Source organism: Salvelinus fontinalis, chromosome 16 (genome assembly GCF_029448725.1).
Source record: "Salvelinus fontinalis isolate EN_2023a chromosome 16, ASM2944872v1, whole genome shotgun sequence".
NCBI classification, from domain to species: domain Eukaryota; kingdom Metazoa; phylum Chordata; class Actinopteri; order Salmoniformes; family Salmonidae; genus Salvelinus; species Salvelinus fontinalis.
Window position 1 is genome coordinate 28,722,989 of NC_074680.1, and position 17,712 is coordinate 28,740,700.

Genomic DNA, 17,712 nt, shown 5'->3' on the forward strand with positions numbered 1-17,712 from the left:
ACTTTCCACTTCCTGGTCAGAAAGTGTGCTGCCAAATGAGTTCTGTTTTACTCACAGACAAAATTCAAACGGTTTTAGAAACTAGAGAGTGTTTTCTATCCAATAGTAATAATAATATGCATATTGTACTAGCAAGAATTGAGAACGAGGCCGTTTAAATTGGGCACGTTTTTCCCCCAAAGTGAAAACAGCGCACTCGGCCCTCATCAGGTTAACACTTTTTTGGTTACTACATGATTCCATATGTGTTATTTCATAGTTTTGATGTCTTCACTATTATTCTACAATGTAGAAAATAGTACAAAAAAAGAAAAACCCTTCAATGAGTAGGTGTTCTAAAACTTTTGACCGGTAATGTACGTCTATGATAGGTTCGGATTTGTTCCGGTCCGTTTGTGGAGATTAACATAACGGCCAAGGTCGACTGACCAAATTTCAACTACTTTTCAACGTCCATGGACGCCCGGTGTCGGCCGGTACTCAGTGGGTGTAGATGCTGGTTACAGTAAATGGAAAGAGAGGTGGCACCTGGGTAGTTGTCAGTAAGAGCTGGGAGAGGTGACATTAATTTAAGATTGAGAGCGAGAGGCAGAGAGAGGGAGGGGGGAGGAGAGGGGGAAAGGGAGAGGGAGGGTTTTTCCACCAGACAACAGAAAGACAAATATAACCGTTATTAGCTGAAAATAACAGTATGCAAGTGGAAGGGAGGACAGTAGCAGGTGACCCAACTGTGGTTTATCACTATTATAATTTCCCATTGTAGCTATTTCAGTTGCAGTAATTCTGTTACAGAATTTTTGGTTCACAAGTTTTAACCACCTAATAATTGATAAACGAAATTCAAATCAGTAAAATCACTATAAATAATTGGTACATTTACCATTACTTAAACTTTCATTATCCTCTAGGGTGGGCATTCTAGTTTCTTTATTTCTATGTTTTCTATTTCTTTGTGTTTGGCCGGGTGTGGTTCTCAATCAGAGGCAGCTGTCTATCGTTATCTAAGATTGGGAATCATACGCCTATGTATGATTGTTTAGCCTGTTTTCCCACCTGTGTTTGTGGGTAGTTGTTTTCTGTATAGTTTAGTTACCTTACAGAACTGTTTGTTTTTCTCTTTGTTATTTTTGTTCAAGTGTTCTGATTAAATAAAATATCATGAACACGTACCACGCTGCGCTTTGGTCCAGTCATTTCCAGGAAGAGGATCGTGACACCGCCCTCCTCTTGCAGAAGGTTAACAACTTCTCCAAAACGAAATATAAGTGTTTATATTAGTTGGCAGGAGTGTTTACGTCAACATAAACCCAAGCTTTTACTTATGTCGAATTTTTAAGATGGAAAATTATTGAAAAATGTATCCATGCATTCCCCCCCCCCCCTCTTAAAGGTAGGATTAGGCGGCCGCCTTTGGCGGCATATTGACGAGGGCGGCATTTTCTGAGCTAAACTGTCCAAGACGCACCTCCAACAACAACAACAACACCTCACAATTCTGCCCCAAAACAATGACATTTTCTCTCAACCAGTGGCATATGGTTTTTTAGGTGAGCGCTGATGCCGCCCTGTGATAATCAGTTCCCACTTTATCGAAGGCAGGGGAGCAAAATATTTTGCTTGTTCATTCCCAGCACGCCTCTCCAGGTGCTGTTGGAGAGATTTATCACCAACGTTCCGTCAAAAAAATTATCTAACATAATGCATGTAGCGGGTATAGGATATGGTAAAAAGAGTATGTGGCCTTTTCTGTAGCCTACAATCTGGAGATAAAATGTTTGACAATGTAGTGAGATGGATGCTTTTTACATCATGCGGGTTTCTCCGATCAAATAGCCTAACCTAAATGGTGCTTAATCAAATAAAAAATGCACTGTCATGTTAACAAACAATATATCCTAAAAACAGGACAGGTCAAAGTAAAATGGACAGTATGGAAGGGACAATCACAACTTTTGTCCAGCCGTTAACACCCCATTGTCATGATCAGCTGTTCATAGCGAAAAAGTAAATACTTCTGCACAGTTAAATAAAGGTTCAATAAAAAATATATTTTAAAAAATCCCGCTGTGTAAACACATTGTGAATAGGCTCACGATAACTCCTGATAAAGTTGGGTAGCTGATATTCAGAGCTTAAATGGCCAAATTGATTAGTCATGGGAATCAGGGTTAATAAAGCCAATGCAGTGACCTGTTTTACAAACGGTGGGCTTACCACATGGATGGGCATTCATGAAATTCCATTGGGGCCAACATGGTAGGCTATACCCCAGTAAGCACGAGCCGACGTCTTTTTCTGTTCCTGTCTGGACCGGACATCTTTTTTTGGTGTTTTACAAACAGTAGGCTTACCACATAGTTGGGAATTTGTTGGGGTTCGTTCCTCCTTGTGCCTTGTCAATCATTGGCTCATTGGTGAAATTAGCATTATGAAAATATCTTTAATTAAATCATTCAAAACCCTTATTAATGCAATTGCAGACAGAAGTTGACAATCAGGAACATAGCACGCATGTTTCCGAGTAAGTTCTGAATCAAAGAAAAGGTTCCATGTTATTTTATCAAACCCGAAGTGATGTCACTGCCTACGTCATTATCTTTAACTCATGAGACCAAAACCATGCCTACACAGCTATATGAACAAGGCTTTTAGTGTGTTATCTAAAAGCTTAGCAGTAAATGTCCAAGTTGATTTATAGTGGAATGTCTGACTAGTCTTATCTCCTACACTCCCCTGCAGAGTTCTGTCTCAGTCACACATTTCTCAGAGGGGTCTCTTTATAAGAGGCAGAGAGAGAGAGAAATAGAAAACAACTGTGGAACAATATATAAACCTCATAATGTATATATATTGTTAATCTGTAGTCTAGGACCCTATAAATGTAACCCCTCCCCCTCTATTAATACAACATAAGCATAATCAATTATTCTAATACATCAATAATTTGGTACATCCCCAATTATGACCCCTAGGTGAACTCCTGACACATTCATAAATTACTTATTTTGAACTTTAATTCAGAAGCAAAAATTAGCTTGATATCAACATCCATCGTCTGGAAAATACATAATCTTCAATGTCCGGAAAAGATGCCTCTTCAACATCCTTGAAAATATCTATTTTAAACATACGGGAAATATATTTTCACCTTTCATTCAGAACCTTAATTTAATCGTAACTCAAAGTCTGGAAAATGTATTTTAGACGTCTTTTCAATGTAATTTTGCTTAATGGGGGACTATTGTAGTTTTGTGAGGGGGCTGCATCTTTTGGTCTTACCTAGGGCGGCAGAACGGCAAGGACCGGCCATGCTTCACATATTGGTGCTAATTGGTCCTTTTCGATGGAAATCCCCACTTCCCCATTTATCGGTTGAAAACTGACAGTAGCAGACCACTGTGACTTGTACTTGCCAACAGACATAAAGACTTGCAGATGGTTTACTTCATATTTCAGATCTCAAACTGCTGTCAACCACAGTTCAAAGTAGGGTTAGGTCCAGGGTTGGTCAATGGAGGAGCTACAGTGCCTAGTGAAAGTCGACACACCTCTTGCACAGTTGTCATTTTGCTGCCTTAAAATTACATCTAAAAAGGGATTACATTTGATTTATTTTCCTCCATACCTACACAACCTGCTCCACATTTTCAAAGTGAAAGAAAAAGTATAGAAATGCTTGAAATGAATAGTAATGTCTTCACACCCCAGAGTTAATACTTGGTGGAAGCACCTTTGTCAGCACTTACAGCTGTAAATAATTTTGAATAAGATTCTACCAACTTTGCACAACTCTTAGGGCAACATATACAATTTCGTCAGAAACTATTCAGACCCCTTAACTTTTTCCATATTTTGTTACGTTACAGCCTTATTCTAAAATTGATTCAATAGTTTTTTTCCCTCATCAATCTACACATTACCCCATAATACCCCATAATGAGAAAGCAAAAACAGTTTTTTAGAAATGTGTGATTCGTTTCAGGAAACTAGGCATATGTCGCGGGTCACTACTTCACAGGAGAGCCATTTGAACGTAACCTTTCTTTTAAAATCAAAATGCGTTTTTGGGCAGAAATGCCTTCTGGAACATGTGAACTTACTTGTATGTGCCTTAACTTCTCTAGGATAGGGGGCAGCATTTTCACGTTTGGATGAAAAGCATACCCAAACTCAACTGCCAGTTACTCATCCCCAGGAGATAAGATATGCATATTATTAGTAGAATTGGATAGAAAATACTCTGAAGTTTCTAAAACTGTTTGAATCATGTCTGTGAGTATAACAGAACTTATTTAGCAGGTGAAACCCCGAGGACAAACCATTCAGATTATTATTTTTTTGAGGACACTGTCTTTTCAATGGATTTTCATTGGGAAACCAGATTTCTAAGCGAATTGCTTGCAGTTCCTACGGCTTCCAATAGATGTCAACAGTCGTGAGAAATAGGTTGAGGTTATTCCTTTGTGTAATGAAAAAATACGGCCATCTTGAAGTCGAGGCACTCCAGGTGTCCTGGACATGCGCTTCAATCAAACAGAAGGCATGCTACATATCGTTTTAATCCTGTATTGAACACATATCATCCCGTCTTCAATTTTATCGATTATTAACGTTAAAAAATACCTAAAGTTGTATTACAAAAGTAGTTTGACATTTTTTGGCAAAGTTTACAGGTAACCTTTGAGATATTTTGTCGTCACGTTTGAGCAAGTTGGAACCGGTGTTTTTCTGGATCAAACGCGCCAAATAAATGGACATTTTGGATATATATCGACGGAATTAATCGAATAAAGGGACCATTTGTGATGTTTATGGGACATATTGAAGTGCCAACAACAGAAGCTCATCAAAGGTAAGGCATGAATTATATTTTTATTTCTGCGTTTTGTGATAATCCATGGCAAGAAGCCTCCAGTGATAATCCATGGCACGAAGCCTCCAGTGATAATCCATGGCACGAAGCCTCCAGTGATGATCCATGGCAAGAAGCCTCCAGTGATGATCCATGGCACAAAGCCTCCAGTGAGGATCCATGGCACAAGGCCTCCAACGAGGGACGCTAGTCCGGAGCCTCCAGCGACGCCCTCTAGTCCGGAGCCTCCAGCATTGTCCTCCGGTCCGGAGCCTCCAGCATTGCCCTCCGGTCCGGAGCCTCCAGCGTCTCCCTCCGGTCCGGAGCAGCCAGAGTCTCCCTCCGGTCCGGAGCAGCCAGAGTCTCCCTCCGGTCCGGAGCAGCCAGAGTCTCCCTCCGGTCCGGAGCAGCCAGAGTCTCCCTCCGGTCCGGAGCAGCCAGAGTCTCCCTCCGGTCCGGAGCAGCCAGAGTCTCCCTCCGGTCCGGAGCAGCCAGAGTCTCCCTCCGGTCCGGAGCAGCCAGAGTCTCCCTCCGGTCCGGAGCAGCCAGAGTCTCCCTCCGGTCCGGAGCAGCCAGAGTCTCCCTCCGTTCCGGCGCTGCCAGAGCCGCCCTCCGTTCCGGCGCTGCCAGAGCCGCCCTCCGCTCCGGCGCTGCCAGAGCCGCCCTCCGCTCCGGCGCTGCCAGAGCCGCCCTCCGCTCCGGCGCTGCCAGAGCCGCCCTCCGCTCCGGCGCTGCCAGAGCCGCCCTCCGCTCCGGCGCTGCCAGTGCCGCCCTCCGCTCCGGCGCTGCCAGAGCCGCCCTCCGCTCCGGCGCTGCCAGAGTCGCCCGTCTGTTCTGGGCCCGCTGCTAGGGTCTCCAATCCGGGGTCGGTGGCGAGGGTCGCCGCTCCTAAGGTGCCACATAAGTGGGCCGAGACTATGGTGGAGTGGGGTCCACGTCCCGCACCACCGCGGTAAATGGGTACTGTCACGTTCTGACCTTAGTTCCTTTTTTATGTCTTTATTTTAGTTTGGTCAGGGCGTGAGTTGGGGTGGGCATTCTATGTTGTTTTTCTATGTTTTGGTCTGTACGATATATTTCTATGTGTTTGGCCTAGTATGGTTCTCAATCAGAGGCAGGTGTCGATCGTTGTCTCTGATTGAGAATCATACTTAGGTAGCCTGTTTTCCCACTATGGGTTGTGGGTAGTTATTTTCCGTTTCAGTGTTTGCACCATACAGGATTGTGTGTCGGTTTTCATTTATTCTCTTGTTCTTTTTTTGTATTTTGTATTCATTCTCGATTAAACGATATTATGGATACGTACCACGCTGCATTTTGGTCCTCCTCTCCTTCCACCAACGAAAGCCGTTACAATTAGCCTTTGCACATATATAGCACATATAGGGAGTGTTATACAAGAGGACGTTAATGATTTCATTTTCAAAAGGAATTTTCATCCTCTATCTGAAAAATATATATTTGTTATTTTTTAACAATGGGGGGATTGAGATCAGTCGAAGTAACAGGATGTATGGTTATGCATTGACTAATACAATTCAAACAGACCAACTTCATCAGGCCTTAATCCCCATGGCACGTTACTCAGTAACAGAGTTACTCAAAACAATTCAATCACTCCATTGCTAACTCCCCTGCTCCCTCTCCTTTCCCTCTCTCAGGCATGGCAGGCTGGGCTTGGGTGTCTAAAGAGGCTCCAGAGGACCAGGACCTGAGAGAGAGAGCCGACGGCTGAGGAACTAAGCACTTCTCCTGGGCAGAATGAAGATGCAGGAGGCGAGATCCCCGAACAACAAGTGAAGAAGAGTGACGATGGGTGCTAATGCATCCAGCTACCCGCACTCATGCTCCCCTCGTACAGGGGGAAACACACAGACACAACAGACCTTCATAGGTAAGTTTCAATGTTCTTACTTTACCGTAATACTGTATGTATCTTCAAAGTCCTCAGTGGGACATATCATCAGTGTCCACAACAGACCCTCATGGCAAGGATATGAACATAGATAAACGATATGCTTAAAATATGATGCATGATACAGCGCAGGAGGTTGGTGTCACCGTGTTTGGGGAGAACGGGCTTGTGGTAATGACTGTATCGGAATCTGTGAAATGGTATCAAATACATCAATCACATGGTTTCCAGGTGTTTGATCCCATTCCATTTGCGCCGTTCCGGCCATTATTATGAGCCGTTCTCCCCTCAGCAGCCTTCACTGCGCTACTGGAATGTGCAAGTCATTGTGGAGGGTGGTTGGTTGAAGTTTATCTTTTCAATTCCAGCAACTGATTTAGGCTCTAGTTTTTACAAACCGAGTTCTGTCAGTCAACTTTTTTTTCTTGACTTATGAAGTTGAATTCATCTGTGTCTGGTTTGTTGGAAGTGTACAAGCTGCATTCTATTAGTTTTATTTTCTCTGGCGGCTCTCGCAGAGAACTGCTCAGTCATCCACCGCTGCCTCTATGTTAATTTCCATTTCAGAATCCAAGCATCAATCCCTCATTCATTTTCTAGGCCTTATTGATGGCCATTTATGAGTGGCTGCTTATGAATTTACTCAGATTTTATAGGCTTTTTGAGACAGTTTTGGATTCAATCAATGTCTGCTTAAGGAAAACCCCAGGCTTTTATATTCATTTTCTTGTTACGCCTTTCTTGTCCGTAGTCCTAGAGACATACAGTAGGTCCAAGCTCACGGAGATTTGATTGAGTTGAAAGCCCTGTAGATTTCAGAAATAAACTGATGTTTTTTCCAGTTCTAAGGATTGTTGGTTGTAAGCTGAAGTCGCTGCTGTGCAGGCGTAGATGGAGGATGATTCACAGTATGAGAATGACTACTATGTGGGTCACTGTGATGGATGTTCAGGGAAGGAAGGCCATAGAGAGACTTTTCTATTTGGCAGTGCTGCCTCTGACGCAAGAGTCGCCTCTCTCCAGCCAAACATCACTGCTATTAGGGGTAGTTAATTTGTGTATGGCTGGACAAGTGTATTGCATAAGACTACATAGGAAGGGGGACTTTCCTACCCCCAGACTGACAATCCAAAACGTTGTAGTCCATGTTCTACTTGCTGTTGTCCATTCCATCCATGCCTTAATCATAGTCAGCTTTATTGATGCTTGTGATGACAGCTGATGGAATTTTGATAATGATGGCCTGTTCCTTGACACAGACAGTTGAATTATCTGTGAAATGAGACTGGGGCACTAGATCAAGGGAGTGTCAAGCACGCTATGGGGGAGTTAGAGGAGAGTGTCTAGACTGCCAGGTCAAATGACCAGCCTAGGAGGAAATACCGCTTGGGTTTCATATGGTCATGATTTCAGAATAGAACAGGCAAACTGGATAATATCAAGCCCGAGGAATTGACTGCATTTATAAAACAGCTGTGGAAAAACAAGATACGTGTATCATATTAATAAAATCCTGACATGACTTCTTTCCCATTTCAAAAAACAACCACAACATTTGAACCAGCTGACCTCTGTGTTATGTTATGTGTTGCAGGGACTTCGTCATACTCCCAGCAGGGCTATGGCTGGGAGTCCAAGCTGTACAGCCTGGAGCAGGGTCACGACAAGCCCCATGACAGGAAGAAGAAGAGCCTGGGCCTGGCCACCCTCAAGAGGAGGTTCATCAAGCGCCGTAAGTCCAGCCGCTCTGCGGACCATGCCCGCTTGATGCGGGAGCTCCTGTCGGGGTGGGATGTGCGTGATGCCAACGCCCTGGTGGAGGAGTACGAGGGCACATCCTCCCTCAAGGAGCTGAGCTTCCATGCCAGCCTGGCGCGGGCCGAGGCACCCAGCCTGCAGCGTGATCTGTCTGCCCTCTACCAGCACAAGTACTGCACCGACTTGGACCTCATCTTCCAGGACACCTGTTTCCCCGCCCACCGCGCTGTGCTGGCTGCCCGCTGTCCCTTCTTCAAGACCCTGCTGTCCTCCTCCCCGGGGTACGGTGCCGAGGTCCTCATGGACATCGAGACGGCAGGCATCGACGTGCCCATGTTCTCTGCACTGCTGCACTATCTGTACACGGGGGAGTTTGGGGTGTGTGGGGCGGAGGACACCAGGCTGCAGAACGTGGACGTGCTGGTGCAGCTGAGTGAGGAGTTTGGCACGCCCAACTCCCTGGAGGCAGACATGAGAGGGCTGTTTGACTACATGTGTTACTATGACGCCCTGCTCAGCTTCTCCTCCGACGCGGAGCTGGTGGAGGCTTACAGCAGTGGGGGGGCTGGAGGGGGCGTGGCCACAGGGGGCGGTGGGGGGCTGGGCTCCCCAGATGAGGACCTGAGGGCCCACAAGGCCGTGCTCTCGGCCCGCTCGCCCTTTTTCCGGAACCTTCTGCAGCGGCGCATCCGCACGGGGGAGGAGATGACTGAGCGCACACTCCAGACACCCACGCACATCGTGCTGGATGAGTCCATCATCCCGCGAAAGTACGCGCGGGTAATCCTGCACTGCATGTATACAGACTTGGTGGAGCTGGGGCTGGTGATGAGGGGGAGCCCCTCAGCCGGGAGCCTGGGGGAGGTGCAGGTCCTGGTTGCCGGGGGCAGGGTAGGAGCCAGCACCTGCACTGAGGAGGCCATGGAGCTCTACCACATTGCCCTCTTCCTTGAGTTCAGCATGCTGGCACAAGGTAAGCTACAGTATCAACCATGAATGAATGGTTCACAGTAGAGAGCTGGTGTTTACATTCAACCTGGTGGTACATGTTGAGGTCATCCCAGATCCCCTTATAATCTGTCCAGTATATGAGGATGAATGGTAGTCTGGGAGGCTGCCTGTAGCAGCCAGTGAGAATATACTTTGATGCTTTATATCCTTTTAAATCTGGTCTGCTAAGGTTAACAAATGGGCTGCGTTATGAATTTGAGTATCAATCTGTCATGCTAGGAGTGTTATTTTAATGGCATGGGTGTCCATATGATATTGCCCTTAGCTCTGTGACAGTATGGGTCTGACTGGGGATGGATATCCTCATATAACTGCATCTCTGCATACTGAAATCTATCATAGGTTAGCAGGACAGGAGTGTGAGCCAACATCAAGGCTTTAATGTAGACTGGGCATTGGCACAACTGAAAAAGCTATCTCAATTGATCCATCCATGCCCATCCATCCCTATAATCCAAGGTTGGGAAATAATTTTGGTGAGGGCTGCACAGATTGTTTTGGGGTACCGATTTGTTCATCAAAAACAATTTGCAGGCCATTATAATTTCAACGTATTTCTATCTAGTTTTAGATGTTTAAGAGTGACCTGGAGTGTTTTTTAACCCCAAATAATAATTTACAAGAAGATATACCGTAAAACTTAAATTAATACCCCAGGTGTTTATTTGCTTCAATCACTGAACACAACATTAGAGACGGGCTTCTATTTGAGCCAGGTGACTATTTCCTTAATGCACACAGCTTTTGCTAATTTGTATAGTTAATTGTTTAATTCCAGCATTTGCTTCCAGCCTTTTAATAAATGTGTTAATTTCCTGCACTAATTTATCATTTACACACTGTCCTGTTTATTTTGTCTCAGTATGCCTCTGTTTCAAGATAATTATTATTCTGTCACGAAAACATTTAAATAATTATTCTCCTCTTTGACTGTGCATGTTTGTCAGTTCTTACTTTCCCCACTAGAGGGTGATCAGACAATTTCTGGGGGTCTGTTAGTGGTGCTTGAGACAGCTGTTTGTTCACCCACATCCGCCCGCAATTGCTAATAACTCATCCTTAAAACTTCTTATGGCTGCAATCCCGTTAACGAGATCGATATGACAACAGCCAGTGAAAGTGCAGGGCGCCAAATTCAAAACAACAGAAATCTCATAATTAAAATTCCTCAGACATACAAGTATCTTATATCATTTTAAAGGTAATCTTGTTGTTAATCCCACCACAGTGTCCGATTTTAAAAAGGCTTTACAGCGAAAGCACCACAAATGATTATGTTAGGTCACCGCCAAATCACAGGAAAAACACAGCCATTTTTCCAGCCAAAGACAGGAGTCACAAAAAGCAGAAATAGGGATAAAATGAATCACTAACCTTTGATGATCTTCATCAGATGACACTCATAGAACTTCATGTTACACAATACATGTATGTTTTGTTCGGTAAAGTTCATATTTATATCCAAAAATCTCAGTATACATTGGCGCGTTATGTTCAGTAGTTCCAAAAACATCCGGTGATTTTGCAGAGAGCCACATCAATTTCCAGAAATACTCATAATAAACGTTGATCAAAGATCAAGTGTTATACATGGAAGTTTAGATCCACTTCTCCTTAATGCAACCGCTCTGTCAGATTTCAAATAAACTTTACGGAAAAAGCAAACCATGCAATAATCTGAGGTCGGCACTCAGAGCCCAATCAAGACAAAAATATATCCGCCATATTGTGCAGTCAACAGAAGTCAGAAATAACATTATAAATATTCACTTACCTTTGATGATCTTCATCAAAATGCACTCCCAGGAATCCCAGTTCCAAAATAAATGTTTGATTTGTTAGGTAATGTCCATCATTTATGTCCAAATAGTTACTTTTGTTAGCGCGTTTGGTAAACAAATCCAAAGTCACGAAGCGCGTTCAATAGGAGCAGACGAAATGTCAAAAAGTTATTTTACTGGCAGTAGAAACATGTGAAATTATGTATTGAATCAATCTTTAGGATGTTTTTAACATAAATCTTCAATAATATTCCAATCAGAGAATTTTTTTTTTCTTCAGAAATGCGATAGAACAGATCATGGTTAGCGCATGTTCAGGTCATGGTAGACCTTACTCAATCCCCTCTCATTCGCCCCCACTTCACAGTAGAAGCATCAGACAAGGTTCTAAAGACTGTTGACATCTAGTGGAAGCCTTAGGAAGTGCAAAATGACCCATACCCCACTGTGTATTTGATAAACGATGAGTTGAAAACCAACAAACCTCAGATTTCCCACTTCCTTTTTGGATCTTTTCTCAGGTTTTTGCCTAACATATGAGTTCTGTTATACTCACAGACATCATTCAAACAGTTTTAGAAACTTCAGAGTGTTTTCTATCCAATACTAATAATAATATGCATATATTAGCAACTGGGACTGAGGAGCAGGCCGTTTACTCTGGGCACCTTTTCATCCAAGCTACTCAATACTGCCCCTGCAGCCATAAGAAGTTAACCGCCCCACTATATGTGAAAAAGTGAAAATCTGAGGCCTGCAACCGACCCTAACCCGCTAATATTGAAAGTGAAAGATTTTTTGATGGGGGTGCAATTTTTTTATGCCGGATTTTAAGGGCCGTCCAAACCAAGGACGATAACTATAACGGTCACTATAACAAATACGAAAATAAAAATGTATTCAAGTGAACAGGAGCGTTCAGACTACAACGATAACTACAAAAAGAGTGGATAACGACAATATCGTTTGGATCACTTTCAGAGCAATTTGTATTTTTTCCCTGTCCCTTCGACTATAAAATATTGACAACCGATCAAAAACACGTTCTATTGAAGCGGTCTAGGTGCGTAAGGCTGCTCAGAGAGGAGAGAAGGCAGAGTGCACGCTAAGCTTGCCTCAATTACTGGGCATGTATGAGCATATTGGTGGCCACATTAATTACAGTACGACTTGGGAGAAGGATGTGCCTTTCTGTACCTTAGCTGTCGAGAAAATACCCAATACTGATCCAAGTGGTTGCCTAATCAGGCCAAAACTAGATTATTATTATTTCGGAATGAAACATGCATTCAAAACTCAGGGATTTTTAGCAGATATTGAAAGGGCATATTCACTGTAGTTTACAGCCTAGAATATAATTATTTATAAAATGCATTATTGCATTGTGTTGTTATAGCCTAGGTGTGATAATTTTTGGGGATCAATTGGGGAGACTTCCGAGCTGCGTGCCTGCGGGGACTGGGAGCGCAGCCTAGGGAGCACACTATCCTAGGCTACCTGTCATTTCATAATCTGATGTAAAAATATCTATTTCACTGTGTAAATCCATTGGGTATAGGCTATTCACTGCAGTATTAGGCCTAATATTTAACTCATGAATGATGGGTTGCATACACTTCTAACTTATGCTACACATCTCTACCAACTGGGCAAAACTGGTTGAATCAACGTTACCAAGTCATTTCAACCAAAACAATGTGATGACATTAAATCAACGTGGAAAACTGATTGGATTTACAAAAAGTTATCAACATAAGGGCATTTTGTAATTTTTACACCTAACTTTTAATCTAAATCTAGTGACATGGTGACTTTTTTTTAAAGTTCACCTTAGTTGAGTTCACATTAGTTGAACTGACGTCTGTGCCTAGTGGGTAGTCTGTCTTCACAGTTCTCTTTGCGCAATTACGCACCTGACCTCTCCACTGCTTCTCAGCTACAGCTATTCCTCCTAACACTTGGAGTCCCAGGAAAAGCTAGACTACAATAGCTTGTTTTACATTTAATTCAAGCAGTTTATTTACTACTAGCCTATCAAGGAGAGATTTCAACTTGCTGAATGTAAAATAGGGGAGTTTTAAAGGAGAGAGAGCGCACGATGGTATGATCAAAGTACACCATATGAGTAGCCTGCTAATGTACCGTTCTGGAACTTGTAAACTGTCGGGAATAGAACCAAACTGATCCATATGGTTGCATAATCAGGCCTAGGCTGTATGCAGTTTTTTTGGCATGAAGCATTCAAAACAGGACGTTTGAGCAGTTATTCAAATGAGCCTACATCATTGCAGTTTACAGCCCTAGACAATAATTGTGTACTCACTTGATAACAATAATACTTTCCTCATTGCAGTGTGTTGTTGTAGCCTAGGTAGAATAATGTTATTGTCTCAACGTAGGCCTAATCAATACTAGAGCTTTGCGTGCCCGACTGCTGCCTGGAAGAATGTACAAATCTGCCATTTCATAATTTAACTTTTTTTCTTGCACTTTGACAGGTAACTATTTATAGCTATACTATTTAGCTAATGAGGAGCCTAATAATAGGGTGGCAGGTAGCCTAGTGGTTAGAGCATTGGACTAGTAACCACAAGGTTGCAAAATCAAATCCCCCAGCTGACAAGGTAAAAATCTATCGTTCTTCCTCTGAACAAGGCAGTTAAGCCACTGTTCCTAGAATGTAATTGAAAATTAGAATTTGTTCTTAACTGACTTGCCTAGTAAAATAAATAATTACAATGATTTACCTTCTTACTTCAGCTACACATATCCAGCTGTTCCTGTGCATAATAGGCTACGCAAGCCACTCCGCTATTCCTCTTTATGTGAAATCTCAGGAAAAGCTTTAGGCTGCAAAAGCTATAGGACATTTATTTTTAGCTTTTTTTATAGTAGGCCTAATAGCCTTTTCATGTAGAGAAGCACGCTTGCTCTTGCTAATTACTGAATGTAAAATAGGCCTAGGCCAAAGGAACTGTCAGGGAAAGATAAAGAGAGAGAGAGTGCGTTGGTGTGATCACTTTGGCCAGTGATCATAACATTGTTGCACTGATGCATTACAAATGGTTCTCGTCCTTGGTGTGGACGGTCCTTTAGATATGTTTCTGTTATATCATTTCTGACATTTTGGTAGGCTATTTGTTAGTCAACATGTCTGTAATTAGATACATGCAGCTTCTCCTCTGTCATTATCTGTTGCCTTAGAAGACTAAATAAACCCTTACTCACCAGAATAATGTCATAAATTATAGAATGAAGGCTTTAATCTAGTTGACATTGGTAAAGTTGTCTCTGTCATCTCTGCTTCTTTCACGGAGCAAAGACGTTTATGGACCGCGGAGAAATGCAATAACAAAAAAAATGTCCAAATTACATAAGTTTGACCGGTTGTAAGGAAATAGAAAGCTGTGAAAACTGATCAGATTTCAGTTTGGCTTGGATGCCTATTTTATGTGGTAGAAATACAATCGGCTTGTATGATTTTGATAAAGATAGCACCCCCACAGATGGTATCTAACTGCACATTCACATTCTCTCAAGGTGCTGAAAGAAAGAAATCATATTTCTCCACTCCTGTTCCCAAGTCAAAATTTACCTACATCTGGTTTATAATTTTACTGCAAGAAATGCTTAATTGTGTAGGAGTTAATATTACTGCTATGTGAGAGGTTATAGACCTACAGTCAGTGTCCAGATTTCAGTTTCCATTTAACCCATACGAACCGTAGGCTACAGTTCCCTTGACATGCCATAGGCTTATTTGAAGTCTCGTCTTGTGACTGTGGAATTTGTATAGAGCCTCACAATCATCACATATAACACAGCCGGCACTACTATCATCCTCTTTTACCAAATCTTTCCCAAACATGACTTTCCTGGCCGTCCCTTCTCTTTATTTTCAACTCTCCATTTTGCAGATTTTCTCTTATTGAACTTCGACATTGCCCCTGTGTATCGACTTTTTCTGCCCGTTCCCAAAAGCATTTGACGATTGGCGTGTAGGCTATTTGGCACGCGTACAGTTAGGTCTTAATGCTTAGGCTTATGCACTAATCAAAGATAATGAAAGAAAAACATTAATGTAGCCTATAGATATAAATTGCACAAGAATGATACATTTATGGATTTTGTAAGGTATTGTTTTCTCTTTTATTCAACCCGCCCGCCCACCACCCACCTGCCCTTCATCCACACAATATTTCATGACCCTAAACCCCCCCACACCGCAGATATAACCACGGGGACTGCGAGTCAAACTAGGGCCTGTACTCCGAAGATGTTGACTGTTTTTATGCTTGCCAGTTAGCTAGTTTTTCTCAGCTGTGGATAATGGATAACAGTTTCCAACTGGTGAAAACATTAAACCTCATAAAATAATTCATGATAATTCATGGTAGCCTCGTAAACAATTAATTTAGACATGCCGTTTATTTGAAACTGGCATTTATTTGATGAAATGTGTGCCATTACCCGGCTATTAAAAGGGACAGGCAGCTATTTGAGACTTAGCGTTTAATTTAAGTTTTACGGTACAGGGCTGTATATATATATATACACTACATGATGAAAAGTATGTGGACACCTGCTCATCGAACATCTCATTCCAAAATCATGGGCATAAATATGGAGTTGGTTCCCCCTTTGCTGCTATAACAGCCTCCACTCTTCTGGGAAGGCTTTCCTCTAGATGTTGGAACATTGCTGCGAGGACTTGCTTTCGTTCAGCCACATAAGCATTAGTGAGTTTGGGCAATTAGGCCTGGCTCACTGTTAGCGTTCCAATTCATCCCAAAGGTGTTCGATGGGGTTGTGGTCAGGGCTCTGTGCAGGCCTGTCAAGTTCATCCACCGATCTCAACAAACCATTTCTATATGGACCTTGCTTTGTGCACAGGGGCATTGTTATGCTGAAACAGAAAAGGGCCTTCCCCAAACTGTTGCCACAAAGTTGGAAGCACAGAATCGTCTAGAATGTCATTGTATGCTGTAGCGTTAAGATTCCCCTTCACTGGAACTAAGGGCCCTAGCCCGAACCATGAAAAACAGCCCCAGATCATTATTTATCCTCCACCAAACTTTACAGTTGGCACTATGGATTTGGGCTGGTAGCGTTCTCCTGGCATCTGCCAAATCCATATTTGTCTGTTGGCGTGCCAGATGTTGAAGTGTGATTCATCACTCCAGAGAACGCGTTTCTACTGCTCCAGAGTCCAATGGCAGTGAGCTTTACACCACTCCAGCCGACGCTTGTCATTGCGTATGGTAATCTTAGGCTTGTGTGCAGCTGCTCAGCCATGGAAACCCATTTCATGAAGCTCCCGACAAACCGTTATTGTGCTGACGCTGCTTCCAGAGGCAGTTTGGAACTCGGTAGTGAGTGTTGCAATCGAGGACAGACAATTTTTACATGGCAGTCCCGTTCTGTGAGCTTGTGTGGCTGAGCCGTTGTTGCTCCTAGATGTTTCTACTTCACAATAACAGCCCTTACAATTGATCGGGGCAACTCTAGCATGGCAGATATTTGACAACTGACTTGTTGGAAAGTTGGCATCCTATGACAGTGCCACGTTGAAAGTCACTGAGCTCGTCAGTAAGGCCATTCTACTGCCAATGTTTGTCTATGGAGATCGCATGGCTGTGTGCAAAATTTTATACACCTGTCAGCAACAGGTGTGGCTGAAATAGCCGAATCAACTAGTTTGAAGGGGAGTCCACATACGTTTGTATATATAGTATACTTGTTTTTTTTCTCAAACCTCCCGCGGGCCAGATTGAATGGGCTCGTGGCCCAGATCCAGAGCCATATGTTCCCCACCCCTACTATAATTCCTATGGCTGTATTCTCCATATATCCTCATCTCAAATTCCCTGCTTGTTTTGGTAAAGTTTTTGTCATTTGCAGACGTTAGGCCAGTTTAAATGGAAAAAAACAGGACTGTTTCTCTGCCCTCCGTCCCAGTAACAGATTGCTCCAGGCAGGGGGTTGTAGAGGTCTCCAGTGACAGACAGTCTCATTGATACACAGCTCTCCTGAGCAGAGAGCCAGCCAGCGCTGCTGTCAGGGCTCCATCACTCCTTTATTTATCACAAGACAGCTGCCCTCTCTCCTTTGCTCTCCCTCTCTCTGGCTGCTGTCACTCTCAGCACTCTGAGTTGACCCCCAGAGCTCCCTAGAATGTCAGATGGAGACAAAAGCGGAGCTGTTGTCAGTTTATTACCATCGCCTCCCATTTCAAAGAGAGATGGTGTTTTAAACCTGAGGGGGGGTTGCTCTCTTCATGACTGGGGTTCAGTTGAATAGAAATGTATTAAGTCACACATGGGAGGTATGTTGTTTCTCACCTCCGCTAGGCAGCGGTCATGATGATTTGTGGTGTGCTGCGCTGCTAACAGAGA

General features: G+C 43.2%; 1 protein-coding gene across 1 annotated transcript in view; it reads left to right on the forward strand.

Annotated features, from left to right (window-relative positions):
- LOC129812947 (BTB/POZ domain-containing protein 7-like) overlaps positions 1 to 17,712 on the forward strand; it is a 49,895-nt gene that overhangs the window by 20,101 nt on the left and 12,082 nt on the right. Inside the window, exons 2-3 of the mRNA XM_055864957.1 lie at positions 6,514 to 6,746; positions 8,362 to 9,498. Coding sequence (XP_055720932.1) covers positions 6,665 to 6,746; positions 8,362 to 9,498 — 1,219 coding nt within the window. The 5' untranslated portion in view covers positions 6,514 to 6,664. The remainder of the gene's footprint in view (positions 1 to 6,513; positions 6,747 to 8,361; positions 9,499 to 17,712) is intronic.